This window comes from Pristiophorus japonicus, chromosome 8, assembly GCF_044704955.1.
Source record: "Pristiophorus japonicus isolate sPriJap1 chromosome 8, sPriJap1.hap1, whole genome shotgun sequence".
In the NCBI taxonomy this organism is placed as follows: Eukaryota; Metazoa; Chordata; class Chondrichthyes; family Pristiophoridae; genus Pristiophorus; species Pristiophorus japonicus.
The window spans coordinates 70,489,936-70,516,959 of NC_091984.1; the positions used below are offsets into that span (position 1 = coordinate 70,489,936).

A 27,024-nucleotide genomic window follows, 5' to 3' on the forward strand; every position below is an offset into this window, starting at 1 on the left:
CCAATGTTCTCCTGTTTGACTGCTTGTTGTGGTTCAGTATAATAGATGTTGGTCACCCTACCTCACCTGGTAACTTGCCAGGGTGAGAGCCTTGAGAGTCACAGCTATTAGACTACAGGGAGTATCAAAGCCAAGACCGATCCTGTCCTCAACCAATGACCACACACAGTCACATACTGCCAGAAAGGGCCAAATGTAGCGCCTCTAATCACTATGGCAACTGAGATCTGCTAACTCAGTACAAGCAAGGAGTCGATTCAGAGATACTTTACTGAATGAATAAACTTGTTGAACCATTGGGGAACCTTCCCCGTCTATATATTGATGATCAAACAATATTCTGTTTTTCAGAAAGTATGTACAAAACAAAAATAAGTCTGAAATTCAACCAAGCTTGGAGCTTGCCTGGTTTATCAGTATGGTTTAACAGCTGAGAGATTCTTGCACCTCAAAATTTAAATAAATCTGTCTTATCTTGACAGTAAAGCATGAGATTCTGTAATCCTATGTCATACATATCTAGGAGCCGTTCTTAGAATAATAATCACTTGGCTTGTTCTTCTCGCAGCTGCCTAACTTTATCAACACCACCCTCCCGCCGCATGAGCAGGTGACAGCTCAGGAGATAGACAACTATTTCCGCCAGGAGTTAATCTACAAGAGGAATGAAAGAATGGGCAAAAGGGTGACAGCACTTCTGGAGGCAAACCCAGATAAAAGCTTTTTCTTTGCATTTGGAGCAGGTATGTAGAGTGATCCCTTGTTCCTCAGGGGCCTTGCCTCATCCAGATAGTATAAAGCACTTTGTCATTTTATCCGGCAGCCATTAAAGATGTGTTGTCAGGAATTGGTGGCGTAGAAACCAAAAGTCCTTCGCTTTAAACAAGCCCACTTTCACGGCAGTGTTAAACATGGTAGCAAACTTTGATTCATTGGTCATCTTTTCAATCAGATCATTTTTAAAGAATCAGAATCTTGGGCTCTTAAATTTTAATTTGTTAAAAAGAAAGAAAGCCTTGGCCAGGAATTTTGCTTTTCACTGTTAGTCATTGATCATATAACCGATGCAGATGGACAAAAGTTTTAAGTGGAAGAACCCATAAACGCTACACAGAAATGTTCAAAAAGTAGGACAATATCTATTAGTTAATTCTAGTTCTCATTCAAATTGAATTACTTTTTTGAGGTTGATTCATTTGAATTGAAAGAAAACATTTTATTTAACAGAGAGGAATAGTTTGATTGTTCACTTGGAATTGAAATGAATTGAGATTTGGTTTGGTTCAAATAGGCCAATCCTTGCCCACTAATAAGTGCAAAGTCTGTTTAAAGTGCACCATCTTCATGAAAAATTTGGGAAGAGTCCCACAACATTCATTGTGATTATGCCACATGCAAGTGACGCAATACTCTATTTCAATACTATTCACATAATATGTTTGCCAAACACCTTTCCACAGAGAATTTGCACTTAACAGACTTCCTTCTCTGTGAATGGTGTAATAATTAATTCCCAGAGCAGTAGTGGTGATCTGCAGTTTGCTGCTATGTTGGACACCACTGTTGCTATTGGTAACAGTTGAAGATGTTCCAAGTTGTTATGCTAATACCTCTCTTCCTCATCCTTCTCAATGATGTGAGCTAGATAGATTTCTCTGAGCAATAGCATTTCTATAAGCCACAAGGTAAACCTCATTGATTTGGAGATGATTTGCTGTACATCAATATATTCATCCTCTCAGTTGCCCCAAAGATTCTGTTGTGTGTTCAGCTGCTACTTTCTGAAACTCTGGTCTGCTTGTGGGAAATTTGGCTCCAAATTTCAGAAAGAAATGCTGATGACGGATGAAATGTTTCCCTTTGCAAGTCATTCAGGGATTTTCCTGTCTCGTGACATGGGGAGGAAATGAAGCTTGTGGTTCCCCATTAATATTAATTAAGTGACTTTAGAAAGAAATGCAAGAGGTAGGAAGAATAAGCAATTACCAGCATTACTTTTTTCAATAAAAACTAGAGTACATTTATGATAAGTGTGGAATGCACATGTCTCAGCAATGAGAATTTTGAATGGAAAGTACTTTAGTTCATGTACGATATTAAGAGTGAGCAAAAATCAAAAAAAGCACTCCCTCTTACCTGGTACTACATTTATATGATGGAAGCACTGCTGCTTGCTATAGTTCTATCATAGTTTCAGTTGCCAGCATGTATGAATCTGCATAATTTATGTTACGAGGGAAACTCCATAGGGCCAGTGGCAACAGATAGATTGCAGCAAATTTAAATTGGGACTTTAATTTCTGCTCGTGCACATTCTCTGTTGACTGGGGGAAGGTCCATATAGGTCAATCATGCGACTGTATCGGGGGAGCAAGGTCTGCATTCAGCTACCCACAGTAGGAAAATGCCAGCTGATGCCTCTGGAGGTGGCTATTTTTGTTGCTGCTTGGGCATTACTGTCAAAGAAGTGGGCCTAAACACTTCCAGAGGCAATGAGGGGAATTTTAACCCACCCTGCCCTCGGGAAATGGGCCTAGTTAATTTACAGTGTACTTGTGCAGTGCAGTCACTGTCCTGTATATTTTCTAATCCAAATGAGTACACCAATGTAATAATGACATTTGAGGTCTCCATATTTCATTGAAATGCAACATTGGAACCAACACTTCATAAATTAAAACATTTTGAAAGTTGAAAATATTGCCAAAAAACATAACTGTGTGGGAGGGACTCCGGATGTGAACCAACACAAATATTTATTAGGGCTTTTTCAGGGCTGTCACTTGAGTTACAGAATGTTTAACTGACTGGCACTGGGGCCAATGTTAGCATTTCCATATTTTTTTTCACAAGCTGTTGTCAGACAGGAAACTGTGTTTGCTAGACATGTTTTAAAATAACTATTTGAATTATATTTTCATAAAATCTTGTAATAAAGAATGTATGTTTCCTAACATTATGCTTCAGAAAAATAGGGAAGGGCATTGATTCTCAGACTCAAGTCAGATGGGTATTTTAAAATAAATGTTGATTCCTGTAAACACATCAATTACTATTTCACTGGGGCACAATTCCAGCTTGCAGTAGGCGTTTGATAAATGATAACATTGAAAGAGATGGAGAAGATTAATACCCAGAAGGCACGTGTTACTTAATAAAAAGAGAGACTTTCAATTGAAGCTGCAAAGATTTAAGAGGGGCAGGGAATTTTCTGATGGTGTTGAAAGTTCATTTGACATTCCCTCCACATCTCAAATATCTTTTTGAAAAGGCAAGTTTTGTGCACGTTTTAAGAAATTCTAGAAGATTGGAGACATTTGTGTAAGACACCTGGTTCTTTCTGTATAGAACATACTGTCCTAGAGAAAATGGGAAACATACTTTTTGACAGCGATACTTAATGATAGTGGTGAGGCATGAAACCATTTTGTTTTTCTTGGTACGCAAAGTCAATATCTGTGGATCAGGATATTACAGAAAAATTGCAGGTGACTGGTGAACTGTGCCTTCAACTCTGGGGCATGAATTGAAATGCAGTATAACTGATAGGATGACGGTAGAACAGGCTTTTTATGTGAAATGAGTTTGGGCAGTCTCAACTAGAGTTACAAACTGTGCAAAATTGGACGGTATGGTCTAACTTTTAGTGGCTTGACTGGTAATTTATAAAATGTAAACCACAAATCAAACATCTGTTTTTTTTTAATAACAGCAGTGCATTTTCCACGTGTCTTGTGATGTAGATGCACTCAATTAATTTTCAAATCAGCTAAGTAAACAGCAGCTCCCATCCTCTGTTATGAGCCTAACTGGTTTTGGACTTGGCAAATGGACATTCTAGTCTCAACCCAGTTCGCCATGGGTGACGGTACAAAACTGAGAAAATTGTGATCAGGAAGATCAAAGGGAAGGAAAACAAAAGAGGAAGGAGAGAGAATGAAAGCAGAGACCACTGATTAGTAACGGGAGACTGGGATGACTTGTCATCTCATTTTTTACAGCGAGTCCTTTGGTGACCGATGAGACCTCTTTTTGCTTGGAATAAGTGACCAGTGGATCCTGGATACACCATGTTGGGGAATCTTGATTTTCAGGTGGCGTTTACATTCAGCATCAGCAATGTGATGGGCCTCGTAATTGGAGGTTTCATGGATGATTTTTTTGCCATGCTTTTTTATCTTATGGACATCTATTTGGCATTGTTTCAGAGCAGTTTTTAAGCAGTTTTTATATCTCTTTTGCTGACCATCACAAAATTGCTTCCCAGTTGTGACTTCACCACAAAAGATTATCTTTGGAATTCGTTCATCATTCTCCCCCATTTCCGCTACATCCAGCATGATCCCACCACTAATCACATCTTCCCCTCCACTCCCCTTTCAGCATTCCGAAGGGATCACTCCCTCCGCAGCACCCTGATCAACTCCTCAATCACCTCCAACACCCCGCCGCCATCTCACGGCACCTTCCTGTGCAAGTGCAGGAGACGAGACACCTGCCCTTTTACCTTCTCCCTTCCCATCGTACAAGGCCCCAAATATTCCTTTCAGGTGAAACTGTAATTTACTTGTACTTCTTTCAATTTAATATACTGTATTCACTGCTCACAATATGGTCTCCTTTACACTGGAGAGACCAAACGCTGATTGGGTGATTGTTTTGCACAATACCTCCATTCAGTCCGCAAGCATGACCCTGAGTTTCCAGTCTCCTGCCATTTTAATCCTCCGCACCATTCCCACTCTGACCTCTCTGTCCTCGGCCTCCTATGCTGCCCCAATGAAACTCAACAGAAGCTTGAGGAACAGCACCTCATCTTTAGGCACTTTGCAGCCTTGCAGACACAACACTGAGTTCCATAATTTCAGAACATAGCCATTGGGGGGGGGAGAGAGAGACTGGGGTAAAGAGGGGATGGGGAGAGCAGTTGCTGGTAATTATTCTGCTTTTGCAATTTTCAGCTCCTCTAGACTCATCTTTTGTTTCTTTTATGAATGCGTTTATTTGCAACAGAAAAATACTCTGATTGGGTCCCCTTGATCAAATGATCTGATTTCTGATTGGTTCTCTTGGAGGATAAGTCACACCCAGCAGTTTCTCTGGAATGTGTAAATAGAACCATCCTGCCGACATAATCAGTGACTTTGCAAAGTGTAATTCAAGCCATTCTGACTGCCGACTCCAGACAGGAGAGTGCACCCTCACAGATTAAGACCCCCCCCCCATCCTCTGCCACCCAAGTTCCTGACCCTATTCCAGCCCACGTTCCTGACCCCCCCCCCGCCCCCGCCGCGCCATAGATGGGGCATTATGCGTGGTTTATTGGATATGAAGTGAATAGTGACAGTGCCGTGACTTCTTGATTTCATCCACTCCAATGATGTCACTTGTGACACATGCAACGAGCTTTCCGAGAAATCAGTCAGGTGTTTGGAGATTAGAGGGAGAACGTAATGCAGGTATAAAGGGGATGGGGTTGGAAAGAACGTGATCCATCTTCCTTGAGTTCCCCCTCTCTCTCTCTCTCTCTCTCTCTCTCTCTTTCTCTCTTTCTCTCTCTCTCTCTCTCTCTCTCTCTCTCTCTCTCCCCTCTGATCCCCTCTTCCCCGTCCCCTCTCTCCCCCAGTCTCTCTCCCCCAGTCTCTTTGGGGCTGAAATTGCCCCTTCCGATAAGGCCTCTGGCCGACTAAAGCGGTGGCCAAGGGGCGGCGCAAAACAACCACCGAGTCTCCGTGGAGGGACTGCCATTTTTGAAATTGTCCTTGTTTACTTCTGGAGCGGTGTAGGGGACCGCTTGTCCCATTTTCCCGCCATGGAATTCACGCACCGACCCCTTACCGACTGGCGGGGACCCCTTTGCGAAATTGCATCTTGGGAAATTGCCCCTTTGCTGGAATTGCCACACGGGAGCGGTCCCGCCACCGATCGGTGTCCCCGGCAGCTTTTGCTGTCAGTACAATCCCTGTAGCTTGGCAGCGCGGCCGCCCTTAAAGGGGAGGGCGCACTGCTGCAGCCGCCATGTTATTTTTTTTGTCGGCCAACTGCCAGGTTGGGCCGACAATTATGCATGCGGGTTTGGCCAGGTCGCCAGCAGGCAGCCTGGCACCGCCTCTTGGGTGCCGGGCCACTGGCCCAGCTGAAACCTTCCCAGGTGGCCCAGTGTTTGTCACTAAAGTGGCTGCAGAGTTCGCAGAGGCCCTCCCCTTCAACTCAAGGGGAGAGCCGTTGTGACGCGCCAGCATGATGACTGGCAGCTAACCGGCCCCCACTTTCCCTCCGCTCCAAAAAATCCCCGAAGTGCTGAATTTCGATGGTTGAGTCGCCCTATGCATGGGGTGGCCAGAACACATTGAAACCAGTAGCTGCGCCTCCTTTCTGGCGGTGGGCAATTTTGGCCTCTCTCTCTTCCCCCACTCTCCCTCTCTGCCCCAGTCTTTCTCCGCCGGTCTCTCTGCCGCACTCTCTCTCAACCCCAGTTCTCCACGGTCTCTCTCCCCAGTCTCCCTCTCTCCCCCCCAGTCTCCTTCTCTCCCTCCAGTCTCTCTCTCTTCCCTCAGTCTCCCTTTCTCTCTCTCTCCGCAGTGTCTCTTCCCTCAGTATCTGTCTCTCCCCCCAGTCTCTCTCTCTCCAAAGGATTGGATAGAGGATTGGCTAACTAATAGAAAACAGAGAGTCGGGATAAATGGGTCATTGTCAGGTTGGCAAACTGTAGCTAGTGGGCTGCCACAGGGAACAGTGCTGGGCCCTCAACTATTTACTATCTATATTAATGACTTAGATGAAGGGACTGAATGTGATGGAGCCAAATTTGGCGATTGAAAGATAGGTGGAAAAGCAAGTTGTGAGGAGGATGCAAAAAATCTGCAAAAGGATATCGATAGACTAAGTGCTTGGTCAAAAATTTTGCAGATGGAATATAATAAGAACATAGAACATAAGAAATAGGAGCAGGAGAAGGCCATACGGCCCCTCGAGCCTGCTCCGCCATTTAATACGATCATGGCTGATCTGATCATGGACTTAGGTTCACTTCCCTGCCCGCTCTCCATAATCCCTTATTCCCTTATCGTTCAAGAAACTGTCTATTTCTGTCTTAAATTTATTCAATGTCCCAGCTTCCACAGCTCTCTGAGGCAGTGAATTCCACAGATCCACAACCCTCTGAGAGAAGAAATTTCTCCTCATCTCAGTTTTAAATGGGCGGCCTCTTATTCTAAGATTATGTCCTCTAGTTCTATTCTCCCCTATCAGCGGAAACATCCTCTCTGCATTCACCTTGTCAAGCCCCCTCATAATCTTCTATGTTTCGATAAGATCACCTCTCATTCTTCAGAATTCAAATGAGTAGAGGCCCAACCTACTCAACCTTTCCTCATAAGTCAACCCCCTCATCTCTGGAATCAACCTTGCGAACCTTCTCTGAACTGCCTCCAAAGCAAGTATATCCTTTCATAAATATGGAAACCAAAACTGTACGCAGTATTCCAGGTGTGGCCTCACCAATACCCTGTACAACTGTAGCAAGACTTCCCTGCTTTTATATTCCATCCCCTTTGCAATAAAAGCCAAGATTCCATTGGCCTTCCTGATCACTTGCATACTATCCTTTTGTGTTTCATGCACAAGTACCCCCAGGTTCCGCTGTACTGCAGCACTTTGCAATCTTTCTCCATTTAAATAATAACTTGCTCTTTTATTTTTTTCTGCCAAAGTGCATGACCTCACATTTTTCAACATTATACTCCATCTGCCAAATTTTTGCCCACTCACTTAGCCTGTCTATGTCCTTTTGCAGATTTTATGTGTTCGCCTCACACATTGCTTTTCCTCCCATCTTTGTATCGTCGGCAAACTAGGCTATGTTACACTCAGTCCCTTCCTCCAAGTCATTAATATAGATTGTAAATGGTTGGGATCCCAGCACTGATCCCTGTGGCACCCCACTGGTTACTGATTGCCAACCCGAGAATGAACCATTTATCCCTACTCTCTGAGAGGTGATCTTATTGAAACGTATAAGATTTTGAGGTGGTTTGATAGGGTAGATTCCCTCGTGGGGGGAATCAAGAACTAGGGGGCATAGTTTCAGGATAAGGGATCGCCCGTTTAAAACGGAAGTGAGGAAGAATTTCTTCTCTCAGAGGGTCATGAATCTTTGGAATTCTCTACCCCAGGGAACTGGAGGCTGGGTTATTGAATATATTTAAGGTGGAGATAGACATATTTTTGAATGATAAGGGAGTTAAGGGTTCTGGGGAGAGAGCAGGAAAGTGTAGTTGAGGCCAAGATCAGATCAGCCATGATCTTATTGAATGGCGGAGCAGGCTCAAGGGGCCAGATGGCCTACTCCTACTCCTATTTCTTATGTGTTATGAGTCTTTCTCTACCTCAGTCTCTCCCTCTCCCAGTCTCTCTCTCTCTCTGCCCCACTCTCTCCCCCAAGTCTCTCTCTCTCTTTCTCCAGTCTCTCTCTCTCTCGCTCCCTCCAGTCTCTCTCTCTCTCCCCCAAGTCTCTCTCTCTCTCTCTCCCTCCAGTTTCTCTCTCCCTCTCTCTCTCCCCAGTCTCTCTCTCTCTCTCTCTCTCTCTCCTTCCAGTCTCTCTCTCTCTCTCCCTCCAGTTTCTCTCTCCCTCTCTCTCTCCCCAGTCTCTCTCTCTCCCCAGTCTCTCTCTCTCCCCAGTCTCTCTCTCTCTCTCTCTCTCTCTCTCTCTCTCTCTCTCTCCTTCCAGTCTCTCTCTCTCTCTCCCTCCAGTTTCTCTCTCCCTCTCTCTCTCCCCAGTCTCTCTCTCGCCCCCAGTCTCTCTCTCTCGCTTCCTCCAGTCTCTCTCTCTTCCCCAGTCTCTCTGATGTTTTCTCTCCCACAGAAGGACGCGAAAATGTTCGCGTAGATAATCACAGCGATATTTTAAGCAAAAGTCCTGGAGATAATCCAAAAGCTCTAGAAGCAGCTCCAGTGGCGGTGAGCTCCACACGGGTCATGGGTTTGGTCCCACTTCCGGCTTCCTCGTATGTCACACTGTGCATGTGTGAGCAGATCAAGTACGCATGCGCAAAAAGGGGGCGGCGTCATGTGCGCACTGCGCAGAAGGACACAAAGTTGTTGCAAATAATCACTCCGTTCTTTTATTGTCCTAATACCATCACCCTTTGCCTTGCATCATCATCCCTTTTGTCATGTAATCACTCCTGCCTTCCACTCTAAAACAAACCTTCCCCTTTGCTCTACCTCGTCAAACCCCCTTTCCCAGCCTCTGTACTTGTTCAAAACCTTTTGCATCTCTAACTTTTTCCAGTTCTGATGAAAGGTTATCAACCTGAAACGTTAACTCTGTTTGCCCCAGATGCTGCTGAGCATTTCCAGCATTTTCTGTTATTATAATGAAATGAGTCATTTGGGGAGTTAAAACTGATCTTTATTTAAAAATAAATATGGTATAAATTTTGTGGTGCCATCAAAACAAGTGTTACCAATTTACTTTCCATTGCCCACACTGGTAACTTATTATTAAACTAATTCTTCACTTAGCACTGCCGCAGACAGTGACACATAGATAGTTGGAGGCAGCTTCTTGGTGAATCCCTTCAGTCTGACTACAAAGTACTCCATGTTTCCTGTGCTGGAAAGTGGTTTTAATTCTGATACTTCCTGTTTGTTAATAGCACTTGATTGCACAGTTATCTTCCTCACTACTTAAAAGACAAATATTTCAGCACCTAAATGGCTTAATTACTATGATGTCTGAGTTTATTATGATAGGCAAAACAGTTGTCACTGAGCAGCCTTGAGGCTGTAAATACTACATCTAAAGAATGATTAATTGCATTTTTTGTATATAAAAAATTGTATATGTTAACAGAACAAATGATTTTTGACGACTTTATGATTGCTATTTTGCTTTTGTTTGTTGCATAATGGTTAAGCCTTTCTGTATCCACCAAATTAGGCTTACAGGAAACAAAGTTGAAAAAGGCAGCATAATAACATGTACAGCCTGAGGAATATTTCAGTTGTCCCTTTGAGTCTGGAAGCTTTGTCACTTAACAATCATGAAATCCTTAAAATGTTGCTGTCTCTCATGGGTGAGATGAGGGCTACATAAAGTGGAAAAGTGGGATGTTTTATATTTTACTTGATACTATATCCTGTGTTGGGAGAACAATTATATGCCACTTCTCTCCTTTTGCATTTGGGCTGGGGTCAGTAGGCATGTTTTTATTTTTTTTTCTACTGTAACCCAGAGTAAGTAAAAGCTCAGGTGTGACTCTCCATATTTATATAACTACAACCAGCTGTCTTATCCCAAGGACAGAATTGTAGACTCATTATTTTTGGTGCACCATGCCGTCGGGTTAAGAGACCATGGCTTGTTTACACTAAGGAGCATAGCTAACAGAGGGAGACCTGCGTGTCTGCAGTTGGTTGCACTTATATGTGTTGCAAAAATGCCTAGACTGTGCTGAGCAGGGATTATTATGTTCATGATAGATTGGCGGGAGAGCAACATTCAAGCAGATACTGCTTTCAAGGAGGAGTGTGATATTCTGGATGAAATAAATATAGTGAGAGAGGAAGTATGAAGGGGTTTAGCAGCTTTGAAAGTAGATAAGTCCCCAGGCCTGGATGAAATGCATCCCAGGCTGTTGAGTGAAGTAAAGGAGGAAATAGCAGAGGCCTTGACCATCATTTTTCAGTCCTCTTTGGATCTGGGCATGGTGCCGGAGGATTGGAGGACTGGTAATGTAGTACCCTTGTTTAAGAAGGGAAAAAGGGATAGGCCGAGTAATTACAGGCCTGTCAGCCTAACCTCAGTGGAGGGAAAACTATTGGAAAAAATCCTGAAAGACAGGATAAATCTACATTTGGAAAAGCAAGGAATAATTGGGGACAGTCAGAACGGATTTGTTAGGGGAAGATTGTGTTTGACTAACCTGATTGAATTTTTTGAGGCGGTAACTAAGAGAGTCGATGAGGGTAGTGCGTACGGTGTCGTATATATGGAATTTAGCAAGGCTTTTGATAAGGTCCCATATGGTAGACTGGTCATGAAGGCTAAAGCCCATGGGATACAGGGCAAAGTGGCAAATTGGATCCAAAATTGGCTTGGAGGTAGGAAGCAAAGGGTAATGATTGATGGATGTTTTTGTGACTGGAAGGATGTTTCCAGTGGGGTTCTGCAGGGTTCAGTACTGGGTCCCTTGCTTTTTGTGTTATATATCAATGATTTAGATTTGAGTATAGGGAATATGATTAAGAAGTTTGCAGATGACACTAAAATTGGCTGTGTGGTTGATAATGAAGAGGAAAGTCATGGGCTGCAGGAGGATATCAATCTACTCGTCAGGTGAGCAGAGCAGTGGCAAATGGAATTTAATTTGGAGAAGTGTGAGGTGATACACTTTGGGAGGGCTAATAAGGAAAGGGTATGCACATTAAGCGGTAGGCCACTTAATAGTGTAGATGAACAAAGAGACCTTGGAGTGCTTGTCCACAGATCCCTGAAAGTAGCAGACCAGGTGGATAAGGTGGTTAAGAAGGCATACGGAATGCTTGCCTTTATTGGCCGAGGCATAGAATATAAGAGCAGGGAGGTTATGCTTAAATTGTATAATACTTTGGTTAGGTCACAGCTGGAGTACTGTGTGCAGTTCTGGTCGCTGTATTATCGGAAGAACGTGATTGCACTAGAGAGGGTGCAAAGGAGATTTACTAGGATGCTGCCTGGAATGGAGAATCTTAGTTATGAGGAGAGATTGGATAGGTTGGGTTTGTTCTCATTGGAACAGATGCGGTTGAGAGGAGACCTCATCGAGGTGTACAAAATATTGAGGGGCCTGGACATAGTGGATAGTAAGAGTCTATTTCCATTGGTGGAGGGGTCTATTACGAGGGGGTATAGTTTTAAGGTGGTTAGCGGAACGTTTAGAGGGGATTTGAGGGGTGGCTTTTTTACTCAGAGGGTTGTGGGGATCTGAACTCGATGCCTGGAAGAGTGGTGGATGTAGGAATCCTCATCCCTTTTAAGAAATGGTTGGATGGGCACTTAAAGTGCAGTAACCTGCAGGGTTATGGACCTAGAGCTGGTAATTGGGATTAGACTGGATGACCGTTTGTTGGACGGAGCAGATATAATGGTATGTACTGCAGAGAATAGAGTACGGCCAGGGTGATCACCTGGACTAGTGTCGATCGCCTGGATGGGTCGGAGAGGAATTTTCCCAGATTTTTTCTCACTAAATTGGCCTGGGTTTTTATTTGGTTTTTGCCTCTCCCGGGAGATCACATGGCTCTGGTTGGGGTGGAGTGTAGATGTTTTCAGTATAAGGGGTGTTGCAGTGGTGTGAGGCAGACTGGTTGGGCTGGTGCTCTTTGCCTTTCCGTCATTGTTCATAGATTTATATGTAACCTTTAGGGCTGCTGACCAAGGGCCGTGCAGCTCTTTGTCGGCCGGCGCGGACGTGATGGGCCGAAATGGCCTTCTGCACTGTAAATTTCTATGTTTCTATGTTTCTATGAGCACTCCTTGTTCCTTTTTATATTTTATCAGTGTCGGTTGTGCACATCAGAAGGAAAATGGGAAGGTGTCCTGTTTTACTTTCATTGGCTGCTTTTGAAGCCGAGGAAGTCAGTTCCTAATTCCAATGGAGGTGTGAACCTCACCTTTTTTTATAGCCCTTGTTGCCAACGGTTCTTTATCGGCATATAGTTCCCTTGCCTTCTTCAGCATCACTTTTCCCATTTGTGTTTCTAAAATATATTTAATCCAATTTGTGTAATCAATAATATGATGAGATCATCACATATGCCGTGCCTGCAAACAGAGAAGATTGTCGTCTTTACTTTATTCAAGGCCCACACCATTCCTTTAAGGGCTAATGGACTATTATATTCACCGCACGTTGTCAATAATTGGGATTCTGTTTACTGCTCCAAGAAAAATATTTTGGCTTCTAATATGTTTCTAAACCAACACAAACAAAAGGAACCATCAAAGTGGGCTGAAACATTGGGGTGTGATCCTTTGCAGTTTAATGTACAAAGAGGATTGTTGGCTGAGGCAGCAGTGTAGTTAACTTCAGTCAGTCAATTACCCTGGAAGGAAATGTTTTTCTTAAATTAAAGGAAAATTCAGTAATTTTACCAAAATGTTTTATCTGATCGACGGCCACTTACAAACAAAATGTCTACTATTGTGATGGTTCTAAAGTGAAAAATGAAGTATTTATACTGGTATTTGCTGAGAGCAATGAGCTGCTGGCGAATCCAAGTTAAATAACCACCTCCATGTGCTCTGAAACAGGGCGAAGCTGCATTCAGGGAGCATTGCTCACGTGCATCCAAATGACAGTTACATTTTAACATTAACAGAGCTCCCAGGAGTGTTGACTCTGCCAATACTCAAAAGATTTAAACTAAGTCCCCAGCTACGACTTTAAAAAAAATCAGTTCCTCAATTTTAACAAGTCTAGTCTTTCGAAGGGATTGATTCGTTGCGAGGTAAAACTCCCCAGGTTTCCCGTGTGAGGGTTTGTTACGAATCACTGGACAGTGACCCTTGCTGGATGGTGCATGTGTGAGGATCTCAGATGACGACAAGATCAGGCTTGACCATGATGCCCCCTGTGGTTGAATAATGCACCAGTCCTTGCTGTCAAAGCTTGCAATTGGACCTGATATTACACAGTGGCCACTGAATGGTACTTAGGAAGGATTACAATATCTTCAGGCGGACAGGAAAGATGGAAAAATATTGGCAGAATAAACTACATGGAAAAATAAATTACTAATGTTTTAGTGGTTTTACTTATGGCAACTAATTATTTTACTTAAAGCACCAGTCCATGTATCACAGAGATTTATCTGTTGCAAATACGGGTGTAATCCACACAAGACAGCTTGTGTGGCACCAGCAGGCTTTGAGAGTTCAGCTGATTGTTGTTGAAACCTGGTTGCCTCAGACACTGTAACCACATTGATAATTTATCTGGATTGCACTCCTATGTTTTGCTTCAAGTTTGCCAAGGAGCTGACATTGCAGTAAATCTGTCATTTAACTCCTTCATCAGCATGTACTAGAATGAATTTTAAGGAAACAAATAAATCAATTTTGCTTAAAATCTATAACAAAGAAACCGGGAATCATACGGTGTATGGCAAAAGTAAATTGGACATGTCTAGCCTTTCCCTCTTCCTACGTCTGAGCTGGACCATCTTCCCCCAGCCCCCTGGCCCCACTCCCCTCCCCTCAACTGGCAAGCTGCCCCTGGAACTTCCAAAGGCACCTACAGCTCGCTGGTACTACAGTATCCTAATGGGACCGGCAGACCAATTTGCTTTGGTCCTGCATTAGGTGGGTGCACGCTCCAATGTCTTAGCCATTGTGTCTTTAGAGTGCTCTGTGCCCTAGCATTGTGACAGCTCACGTGTGAAGGCAAATTGTATAATGGTTAAGGGGCTAGTTTTAACTAAGCATGAACAATTCTTGCTCAATCGGTAGGTGGACACAAGTGGCAGGATTTTCCACTTGCTTTCTATCAGGTTTAGTGCTGCTACTGGGGTGGTGAACTAGACGGAGAACCATGTGTCAGACCCTCACCAAGGCAATAATGATGGACTCATACATTGCATTTTCTGCTATTATTGCCTCAGCAAGGCTGGAAGCTACTGCAAGCATTCAGCAAGCATCTACCATTGCTAGAAGATTCATAATGCCATAAAGGCTCCAAGCAGGATCTATAATCAATTTTAGCACAATTTATTGGCAATTCAAAATTGATAGATTATGCCACTTTGTCTGAGCTATTTTAACCATCAGGGCTGCCTACCCTTTTACGCTCGACGGCATCTGTGTCCTGTATCAGCAGCTATTTCCTGTCGGCTCAACTCCAATGGTGAGTTCACAGGCACAGGCAGGAATACCTCCAGAGTTTGTGCAAAAGAATGAGGAACTTGACAACATCCCGGCTGTCGTGCTGAAGACTTATGCTCCAGAACTAGCTAAGCTGTTCCAATACAGCTGCAGCACAGGCATCTACCTGGCAAAGTGGAAATCTGCCCAGATATGACCTGTCCACAAAAAGCAGGACAAATCCAGTCTGGCCAATTACCGCCCCATCAGTCTGCTCTCAATCATCATCAAAGTGATGGAAGGTGTCATCAACAGTACTATCAAGTAGCACTGACTCATGAATAACCTGCTCACCAATGCCCAGTTTGGGTTCCGCCAGGCCCACTCGGCTCCAGAACTCAGTACAGCCTTGTTCCAAACATAGACAAAAGTGTTGAATTCCAGAGGTAGGGGAGGGAGTGACTGCCCTTGACATCAAGGCAGCATTTGACCGAGTGTGGCATCAATGTGCTCCAGTAAAACTGAAGTCAATGGGAATTTGGAGGATTACGCTCCACTGGCTGGAGTCATTTCTAGCACAAAGGAAGACGGTTGTGCTGGTTGGAGGTCAATCACCTCAGCCCCAGGACATCGCTGCAGGAGTTCCTCAGGGCAGTGTCCTAGGCCCAACCATCTTCAGCTGCTTCATCAATAACCTTCCCTTAATCATAAGGTCAGAAGTGTTGTTCGCTGATGATTGCACAGTGTTCAGTTCCATTCACAACTTTTCAGATAATGAAGCAGTCCATGCCCACATGCAACAAGACTTGGACAACATTCAGGCTTGGGCTGATAAATGGCAAGTAACATTCACGCCACACAAGTGCCAGGCAATGCCTATCTCCAACAAGCGAGAGTCAAAACAACTCCCCTTGATATTCAATGGCATTACCATCATCGAATCCCCAACCATCAACATCTCCACCATTGACCAGAAACTTAACTGGATCAGCCACATAAATACTGTGGCAGCAAGAGCAGGTCAGAGGCTGGGTATTCTGTAGTGAGTGACTCACCTCAGGAGTGTAATGGAATATTCTCCATTTGCCTAGATGAGTGCAGCTCCAACAACATTTAAGAAACTCAACACCATCCAAGACAAAGCAGCCCGTTTGATTGGCAGCCCATCCACCACCTTAAACATTCACTCCCTCCAACACAGGCGCACTGTGGCTACAGTGTGTATCATCTATAAGATGCACTGCAGAAACTCACCAAGACCGAAAATACCGTATATACTCGCGTATCATGCGACTTTTGAAGACCTAAATTCTAACCTAAATTTGGGGGGTAGCATGATACGCGAGATACAAAATTTGCGGGTGTGAAGTGCTGGCCAAGATTAGGCTGTTAAGCAGACCGTATCCATTTACGGTAAGTCAAATAGTACATATGTATATCAAGTAAAGATGATTTTGCTAAAACTGCTGTTTTACTTGCTGATACACAAGTAATGTTTACGCTTTCCAAATCAGCTTTCCAAACAACCGTAAAATGTGTCTTTTCATGCCCTGTAGTTTTGATAAAAATACTTTTCTCGCCGAATTTATTAACGGTTGAGTTTGATGGCATATCAAAATTCACAGGTGTCTCATCCATGTTTCCAATGCACGATAACTTATAGCTGTTAGCTTTGCGATGTTTGATTACAAATGTTTGAAAACTAGTCACTTTTTCTTCTAATTCTTTTGGGAGTTTCTGTGCAATTTTTGTTTTTCTTCTTAACACTTCTTGCTTCTCGTAAAGCATAAAGTCTTATTTTAGATCGTGACCCGCGATTTGCGCATTTATAGGAAGGAGTTTCCTTCAATTTTTCTTTTTGTTTTCTCCAGTTTCGGACACAGCTTTCTCCGACACCAAACAGCTTTGCAGCTTTAACGTTGTTGCTTTGTTCCGCTTGTTACGTGTTGGGTACTTGTTAAACTTGTTTGAAAGCCTAGCCTAGTGTCATCTGGTATCTCAAAAAAGTGACTCGCATGATACATGAGATATATGATAAAATCATGTTTTGGGGACGAAAATTTAGGGGTCGCATGATACGTGAGATCGTAGGATACGCGAGTATATACGGTAGGTAAATCACAAAAAATAAGCATTTTAAATGAATGTCAATCCATCACCTGTGAGTAACCTGATTTTAAATGACTGAAAATGACTTTTAATAAAAATATAAAACTATTTTGTAGTTAGATTGGGGTAGAGTAGTCCATTGCTTCGTAAAAAAATGTTTTAAATGTTCAAAACTTTTCAAAACATACCTAGTAATGTCCTTGCAAAAGATCCAGCTTAATTTTTGGAGCCTCTTCGAAGGCCCGCAAACAATGATTAATTCACCCTGGCCATTTGTGGGTGGGGCCTGTTCTAGTGCGATGTTTCTAAAACAGATCGCGGAAACTTGAGTTGCCCTGAACATAATTTGCACTTAAAATTCTGTGAACTTTTGTGTCGGTTACGCCGATTTCGAGCGAATCGCACTGAAAAAACCAGTGCAACAGAGCGGAAACTCCAGCCCTATGTTTAGTATAACTAAAAGAAAAGGGGTAATGTTTTGATGTTTCGGTGCACTCTGCCATCAAACAATGTGTGTACTTTTCAGCTGCCCCACTGCGAGATTGTGGTATCAACTATGTTACTAGGGGAAGGTCGTGAGTGGGTGATTACTTGCTTTCCACGCAGAAAAAAATAATGTGCAATTTCTTTTAAGATTGTAACTGATTTTCCAGAATACTTCGTGTTTTTTTTCCGTCAGCATATACATTTCAGTCGGGTCTGCTGTACTGTTCCACAGTGATGCACAGCTAGTTCAGCTTCAGGGTCACGGGGTGATAGAACATGCTCTATTCAGGAGGTTGTGTGCTAACTTATTCGATGACGCCCCCCCCCGGCCTTTTATGGGAAAGGGAGAGGGCACAATTGTTAGTTTGGCTTCAGTATGCAAAAATTAACCTTGCCAGTTTTAGTAATTTGAAAAAAATGGTCAGTCCACATGTATCTATGATCCTGGGTTTGTTGCTTTAACTGTCAGTCACAGTTTGAGAAGCTGAAATATCATTCGAGCAGACAAGGGTTTCTCTCCGTGTACCTTTCCCATCTGATACTGCAGTGACTAGAACACAAAAGGGCTTTCATGCATTGCACTTAAAGAATGCTTGTTTGAAATGGTTGACTCCAAAATTAAATGTATACCATTTATATTAAAGCATATCTTTAAATCTTTACAGCAGCACCATTTTTGCAGCTGTTAAACATACATTCAATTGCAAATACTTTTCTTGTGAACATATCAAAAAAAAATCCAATCGATAAAATAGAGATTTAAGTTCCCTACCCCGTCTCTCCTCCCCCCGCCACCCCCCCCAACTCACCCCCTCCAAATCGTTGCTGATAAATGGACTCTGTGTAGAGGTTTAAACCAGCTCCTGTCTGTTATTTTTTAATAACTTGGTTGTAATAATCAGGTTAATCTTATTGAAACATTTAGAAAAATATTTTCTTCTGTAGAAGATATAAATGGTACAAGATTTAGAATTACATCCCCGCTGTCTGAGGGCTTTAAGACAATGGCCCAGAATGTTCTCACTTTGTTGATGGGCAATACGGGCAGCAGAGTTTAAAAATTGAATGAATTTAAAAAACAATTTATTTGAATGCTGTTCCATAATGTTAAGTGTCTGAAACACTTGCTTTCATTTCTGTGATTATAACGCCAGCACATTTCTGAACGCGCTGATTGCATGCTTTACTAATTGTCCCTGCTGTGAATTGAAAAGCTGAACTACTGCATGATTTTCATTTTATGCAAGTAAAATATTTTTATTACATCATCGATCTCAGCTTAATTTATATCGAAAACAAACCAAGGTTTTGCTTTAACATTGCACAGCACTGATTCAGAATTGTGCTCCAGAAAAAGGATAATTTCTTTTCAGGAATTCATTTTGACAGGTTTTATAAGATTGGTTAAACATATAATTGTAGGTTTTTATGAAGTAAATTAAAAGATAATTACAGCAAAAGCCGTTACTGTAAGAATAGCTTTTGCGACTGTGGCTGTGTAGTAATTTTCTTTTCCGTTCCCTCATGCAATTTCTTATAAAAAGCAGTAAAATGATTTTAAAAGCCATGGAAGGTGTGGATCTGATTCATGATTGCTTTGAAAAACAGGTTTGCCAGAGGGAATGGACTGAATATCTGTTGAATGGTTATGATGCTTTGGGAGTGTTATTGTGGGTTTTATAATCCTTTTGTCGAGGTGAGACCCTAATTGTGAAGACAAACAGCCCTGTGGCTGTAATCCGAGTTGTGGAATCGCGACATGTTGGACCCATGTTTATGCCAACAGCCATCTGTTTGGACACAGAAAGTGAGAATCCTTATGGATCGCAAGGATATAAAAAATGTTAAAATAATTAAGTCTTTTCACCTGGATCTGCTCATATGTCTGAAAACGCTTGTCTAAGCAGTCTTAACTATTTTATAGAAGTGATGCATTATTGGAATAATTCCAAGTTCCAATGAAAGATGTTTTCAGTTGAATTATTCAACTTTGTATAAGCTCCTGTGGCTTCTTGATTCCATACAGATATATAATGTAGCAGGGATTTATATAGTGGAGTTTAAGAGCTTTGTATACGACTCATTGCAAAAGGGATGCTTGTGTTTGTGAGATGTGTCAGCTTCATGTGTAAGTTACGACACATCCTGTCCTAGGCCAGTACTTAAGATCAACAAAGATGTATTTATTTTGCCAACCGTACATTTGTGTGCGGCACTGAGCAAAATGGATTTCTTTCATTAGGATTTAAAGTTAAGCTAAGAGCCAAGATGACAGTTTATAATCTATAAAAATGTTTTCGCAACGGACTCCCCTAAAGGACCTGTGTGTAATATAGTCTGAGCCATTCAGATCAGGAGGTTCCCAGATTCAGTCCCTAGTTTGTGAATTAGCTGATCTAAGCTGGGCCAGCAATATGGCCACTGTGATTGGCTTCCGTGTCTTGGTTAGGGAGAAGAAAATCAGCCAAGGTTTCCCTTCCTGATAGTGATCCAGTGATTCCTGCTGTGACGCACCTGTTTCATTGTTGAGAGGGGCCAGGGTTATCTGCTGATAACCGAGGTCTCGGCTTACATGAGTGCTAAATTTGTTATGTATGTACGTTTGGATGTAAACGTTAATCTGCTGGGGTGCGAACATGGTGCAAGTGGTCACAGGTTGGGTGTTTGTTCAATGAAGTAATCCTCCTTTACACTTACACTATTTGGCATCCAACTGTCCTAAACTAATGAGGTTAATTTTAACTGTCCACCTACCTCCATCATCATCATCATAGGCAGTCCCTTGGAATTGAGGAAGACTTGCTTCCACTCTTAGAATGAGTCCTTAGGTGGCTGAACAGTCCAATACGAGAGCCACAGTCCCTGCCACAGGTGGGTCAGACAGTCGTTGAGGGTAAGGGAGGGTGGGACAGGTTTGCCGAACTTTCTTTCCGCTGCCTGCACTTGTTTTCTGCATGCACTCGGCGACGAGACTCGAGGTGCTCAGCGCCCTCCCAGGTGCACCTCTTCCACTCAGGGTGGTCTTTGGCCAGGGACTCCCACGTGTCAGTGGGGATGCCGCACTTTATCAGGGAGGCTTTGAGAGTGTCCTTGTAACGTTTCCTCTGTGCACCTTTGGCTCATTTGTCATGAAGAAGTTCCGAATAGAGCGCTTGCTTTGGGAGCGCTCCACTTGGCCAAAATCAAGCTGGGGGGGGGGGGGGCGGTGCTTAGGAGCCGCGATGGAGTTGCAGGGGGGTGGGGGGGCACGGGGGGCAGTTTAAATGAAGATGGGAACTTGCCCACTCCTTTCCAGTCCTCATCTTGACGACTGAAATTTTAAGTTACAGGTAGCACAGATACCTGTCCAAGTCTGGCAGGGTCCCCTTTAAATATGCACATTGGGCTCCGATGACACCCGTTGCTGGACCAGCAGCAGTCTGCAGGATTTCTGTGGTGCCAGGAGGAGTTACTTCCCTTTTTTGTGGATGGCCTCCAGTGATCCCTTTAAGAACCACTGTTTAAACTGCTGTTAGATCTCTTAATTTCCAATGAAATACAAACTCCGATGGTAGTTTTAACTTTTTAATCTTGGCAAAGAGCAACAAACTGCTGGCTGATTGCCAGTTTCTTTGTCTTACTGAGACACATGGTCAAAATGGCTGTATTTTATACCTGGATCAATTTACAGAAAAGAACTCGCCTTCTTTGACCTTATTGGCTCAATTGAAAGTCTTTTAACGTTTTATTAGCTCGCTACCCAAGGTCCGAAAATGTCAAGTTGATTGATGAGTTAATGCAACATGCCGAACTGCATGTAGCAGCCTTGACTTGGGGGTCTGTGAATTTTCACAGTCTGTCTAAATGAGCCTGTTTGAATACTCTATCAATCCCTCCTTTGATTCTTTCACAAACTGAATCATAAAACATCAGGTATCACTGGTTAAACATTCTACAAAATAATTTCATACATGTTAATAGAGTTTCCTTCCAAAATTTGTTGATGTGTTTCGCCACATGTCCGGACTAGTAGCTTTCACACAAATTTACAGCAACCCGAGTTCCATCGTGGCCACAATGGAAGTCTGGTTTTAATAGGTTAATTAACCTTATTCCAATTTAATCCAAATCAATATCTTAATTCAACCAGTAAACAACCTTTCCTTAAGCATAACATACCTGTGCCACGCACAGACGGTCTGCTGGGACCTGCAAGGTGTCTCACCTGCGGGACAGCAGCTACAGCCGCCTGGTCGCAACAACATTTAATCAACATAAACAAACAATATAAAAGTAAAATAATTACAACGAATAGAATTAAACCGTCCACCAATGAAGTTCCTATTGAACCTAGCCATTCAGTGGCTCCGCTCCACAAAGTGAATGATGGGGGTTGCTTACATTTTTCTACCTCCTTTTGGATATGCTCCGCTAAGTGGGTAATTTCTTCGGAGCTATCTGGGATATATGTGAAACACTCAGTTCCGAGTAGGGCGCAAGTAGCTCCCTTTTCAGCCAGGATGTAATCAAGGGCCAGTCTATTCTGTAGGGCTACTGTGCGGATTGCTACCATTTCTGCATTGATTTTAACTAGGGCCTCTGAGGTATCATTGGCTACTCGTTCCACAACGGATGCCATGTTAATGGATTCCCTTGCCAGTTTGGCGGTCCCATACCCAGGGATCAGAATGGCAAAGAACCTCTCTGTTTCTGTGATAGCTCTCTTAGGATGGTGTAAATGTTCCGACAGTGACTTTATATGATACATATAAGGCACAATGTAGGCTAAATAGCAGGATCCCATCCAATTCTGGGGCAGCCAAGGGTAGGCCTTGTGGCCACACACCCAATAGGTGCCATTATATGCAATGAATGTTAGCTGTTTCTTTGTCAGCAACACTCCGGGGCCTGTCCAGGCTTTTCCATCTGTTTTATTCAGAATCCCCGTTACGTTAAAAATTCCCACATCGGTCCAGTTTGGACGGTTCCGTGGCTTGATTATGTTATAATTCCAGGAGCAGTTACTATACCCCATATTTTGGCCTCCTTTGATGTTTCTAATCAGACAGACCGATTTCCCCGGTCTTCCTATTCCCGTTGTATTAGTGATAACAAAAAATGGGGGCCGTTTGGAATTATTATAGCACGGTTGGTATCCCCCTTCAAAGGTAGTCAGATTGTAACCTGCTGACTTCCATTTACGTGCCCAGTTTTCTGTATCCTGAAACGCATTGCCTGTTTTATTTTGATTAATTATCCACTTAGCCATTTCCGAGATATTCAAGGGAACTGGCCTCAAGGGAATCCCTCCCTTTGAGTGAATAGGAATATGCGTACACACCCAACAACTAGAAATGTTACCTTGTTTGGCATAAATGTATGACATATATAAAAAGGTATTTACATGTAATTCCCTTGCTACCCTACTATTTCCCTTTGGTGCAGAGGGTCGGCTAGTAAGAAGTAGGCCTATGCCTATAATACCTACAATCAATAATACAGTAAATTTATACATTTTCGCAAAAAGTAATTGTCCTTATTAGATTTCAGCTTCAGTTACGGGTGCTTGTTTAACGTGTGAAGCGTGGATCCAGGCTTTCTTTCCTTGGACTTTAACAGCTGCCTGGGTGGTCAATAACACTTGATAAGGTCCCTCCCACTTGGCACCCAAAGGTTCTTTATGCAACTTTTTCACATACACCCAGACTCCCGGGATGATGTCGTGTCCTCCTTCGGGTGGATTACCCCAAGCTGCCGATACCTGTCGGGAAACAGAACTAATAGCATTGGTTAAGTTCTGACAGTATGATAACAAAGTGTCACTCATTAAGTGAACATCAGCTTTCCGTAAATCGATAGTTCCTGGCAGCGACATGGGTCTTCCTGTTATAATTTCAAATGGGCTTATACCTGTAGTTCTGTTCGGGGTTGCCCTAATGCTACATAGCACTATTGGTAGTGCCTGGGGCCATGGTGTTCCTTCTTGGTGATATTTGGCAAGCCGTTGTTTCAGAGTTCGATTCATTCGCTCTACTTGTCCTGATGATTGTGGATGATAAGGACAGTGTAAATCCCACGTAATGTTCAGTAACCTACAGACTTCTTGGCAGACAGCACCTGTGAAGTGTGTTCCCTGATCTGAGTCAATGCTACTCGGAACTCCCCATCGGGGAATGTAATCCTTACACAAGACCTTTGCAGTGTGATTGGCTGTGGCTCTTTTAGTTGGGACAGCTTCTACCCATCTAGAGAATCTGTCGACCATGACAAGAATGTTAGTGTATCCTTGGCATGAAGGAAGAGATATATAATCAACCTGCAGATGCTGGAATGGTCCGACAGGGGCAGGGGGCCTCAGTTGGGGCATTACCGTGATGGGTCTAGAATTATTTTTCTGGCAGACCACACAGCGGTTCTGTTACCAGCTAGGCATGTTTTTTAAATCCCCGACCCCACCAGCTTTTCTGGAACCGTGCCATCATCTATTGTGAGGCCAAGTGTCCCCACGAGTGGATCTGTTGGGCTAAAAAAGGCATAAGCGCTTGTGGCTCGACTGGCTTGTCGGTAACTCTTTGTCTCCAGACACCATCTTCACATAGCTTAATTCCTGCCTCAATCCATGTCCATTTTTCCTCTCGGGTGCATTTCGGATAGGTGTACCAGCAGCAGTGAGGAATCCTCTTTTCCGCCATAACATACCAAAGTCGTGAGCGACTCCAAAAGCATAACGTGAATCTGTGTAGACATTAGCTGTCTGTCCTTCTGCTATTCGACATGCTTCTGACAGGGCCCGTAACTCAGCCTGTTGTGCTGACGTTCCTGAGGGTAAACATCCTTTTGCCACTACCTCATATAAGGTTGTAACTATCCATCCTGCTTTTCTGGTACCATTGTCAACAAAGGAGGAACCATCTGTAAACAGGATGAGGTCTGGGTTGTGCAGAGGCTCCTCTGCTGCTAAGGCTGCTTCTTCTGTTTCTTTTAAAATCTCCACGCAGTCATGCTCTTCACATTCTCCCCCTCTTGCTCCCTCGATTCTGACATCGGGAGCATAGTTGCGGGATTAACCGGGCTGGCCCGGACGATATGGAGATTAGGAGCTTCCAAAACTGCTGTCCAGTGGGTCCATCTTGCTGCCGTCACCTGAGACATTCTATTCATAGACAGCAAAGTATGTACAGTGTGGGGACACTTGACAATCAGCTTTTGGTCGAGGACTGGACCCGCAGTGGTCATTACCGCTCGACATGTAGCTTCCATGGCCCTTAGACAACTTCCCCATCCGAGGGCTACCACATTCAGTTTTGCCGAATAATAGCCAATAGGTCTTTGCCGATCCCCATGTTCTTGTGTCAGTATAGCTGTCATACATCCTTCTTTCTCATGAACAAGCAGGGTAAATGGCTTACCACTATCGGGGATTCCCAGAGCCGGTGCTGAACACAAAACCTTTTTCAAACTCAGGAAGGCCTCTTGCTGTTCTTTAGTGAGGGTGATGGCTTCTTTAGAGGCACGTTTCCCCTTTAAAATATCATTCAGTGGCTGAGCAAGCTGTGTGAAGGAGTCAATCCAATTTCTGTTAAAGTTACACAATCCCAAAAAAGACCTTAGTTCCTGAATCGTGGTAGGTTTTTTAGCAGCCCGAATGGCTGCAGTTCTATCCTGGGTAAGTTCTCTTTTTCCTTGTGAAATCTTTTGTCCCAGGTATACAACCTCTTCTTGGGATATTTGTGCTTTGTCGATGCTGGCTTTATGTCCTTTCAGCCGAAGGTGATCCAGCAAAGCTCGTAAATCTTGTTCATGCTGTTCTTCCGTGTTTGAAGCTAGCAGGATATCGTCTACATATTGGATGACTGTGGATGACAGGGGAGGTAATTCTCGCAAATGGCTTTGTAAAGCCATGTGGAATACCGTAGGGCTGTTGTGGAAATCCTGCGGTAACTGGGTCCAAGTATACTGTTGTCCTTGGACCGTGAAAGCAAACCACTGTCGAACCTCCGGTGCCAGAGGCACCGACCAAAATCCGTTGGCCATATCTATAACCGAGAAATATTTATGTTCCGGTTTGAGGGCATTAAAAATGGTGGAGGGATCTGCGACCAAAGGAGCTTTTTGATCAATACACTGGTTAGCTTTCCTATAATCGACAGTCAAACGCCAAGTCTCATTAGATTTCTGTACCGGCCACACGGGGCTATTGGAGGAGCTATGCGTTTTAATAAGCACCCCTCGTTTCTCCAATTGCTGAATAACCGGTAAGATTCCCACAATGGCAGTTGAACTGATGGGATACTGTTTAGTGCATGGAGGCTTGGTCCCGGTAAATGACGCAGGCTCCATCTGGAGTAGGCCACAATCATTCTTATCTTTAGCCCATATTGGGTGTTCCTTCAATTCTTCTTTCTTCAAAGTTCTAATTGACCATGTCACCCGACCATCCTCGAATTGCAACGATGAATCTATTTGGATTAGAACATCCATTCCCAAAAGGGATTGATCTACTGGGCCTATCCAGACCGGCGTCGTTAGTTCATGTGGACCCAGCCCTATAAGTACCGGTGTTGTCCTTTTAATTTCCATTTTATGGCCCCCAACTCCATAGGCTGTACGTGCCCTACCATCCAACGGCAAAAAGTCTCCATATTGTAAGGGTAAGCATGTTAATTCCGCCTCTGTGTCTAAAAGACAGTCCACATCCTTATCGCCCACCCTCACAGTTATATATATCCCATCTCCTCTCTGTTGTATTAGTGCGAGGAGGGGGGCCAGGGTGGCCTCTAATCGTTTTTTGCTATCCCAAGTAACTCCTTCTGTTGTTGTATTGTCAGTTGCTTAAATGCTTCTATGAGGTCGTTATCTTGTGACAAGCCTGGCTTGTTGGCTGAATTGTATCCCTGGCTGCGTCCTCTTCCCCAGCCACGACCTTGCTGTTTTGCCCTGCACGTCTTGGCCCAGTGACCTTCTTTCCACAATAATGACATTTTCCGGGTAATTTTCCTAATAACTGTTCATCGGAATCCTGGGATTTCCATCCCATAGCCTGTACAGCTCGGACTTTAGCTCCCATATCCCGATCTAATTGGTTACATCGATCCACCAATGCTGCAAAGGTAGTTCCTCTACCTTCCCAGTCCGGTAACACTACCTTAAGCATTTTGGACAGTTCTGGCTTTAGACCTGCCACGAAAGATGCTTTCAGGGGTCCAAACGCTTGTTCATCCATTTCCTCATCCGTATTATTCATTCCCGAATGTTCTAGCCATGTGCATCTAAACCGCTCGTCATACTCCAGGACCTCCTCTGTTCCTTTCTGTTGGCAGGCTGCAATTTTTCCCCAGTCTGTCTTAGCTGGAGGCTTGCAGCCAGTGTTTAACGCCTCCCATCCTGCGTCTAATTCTTGCTCATTCTGCCCCAAAGCTTCTTCTACCTTGTTGTGCAATTTTCTTCCCTGTGTTTTTGGCACCATTATGGTTAAAATTTGCACTCCGTCCCAGGGATGAAGTTGATATATATTTCTTAAGCGGTCCAATTGGTCCCACGTTTTTACTCCCCCTTTCTTTGGATTGGGCGATTCTTTGGACCATTTATCAATTTTCTCTGTGTCT

The 27,024-nt window shown here is 43.5% G+C and overlaps 1 protein-coding gene across 1 annotated transcript in view; it reads left to right on the forward strand.

The window, feature by feature from the left end:
• Window positions 1-628: 628 nt before the first annotated feature.
• LOC139268098 (metalloprotease TIKI2-like) overlaps window positions 629-27,024 on the forward strand; it is a 184,360-nt gene continuing 157,964 nt past the window's right edge. Inside the window, exon 1 of the mRNA XM_070886111.1 lies at window positions 629-743. Within this exon, the coding sequence (XP_070742212.1) occupies window positions 674-743 (70 nt within the window). The 5' untranslated portion in view covers window positions 629-673. The remainder of the gene's footprint in view (window positions 744-27,024) is intronic.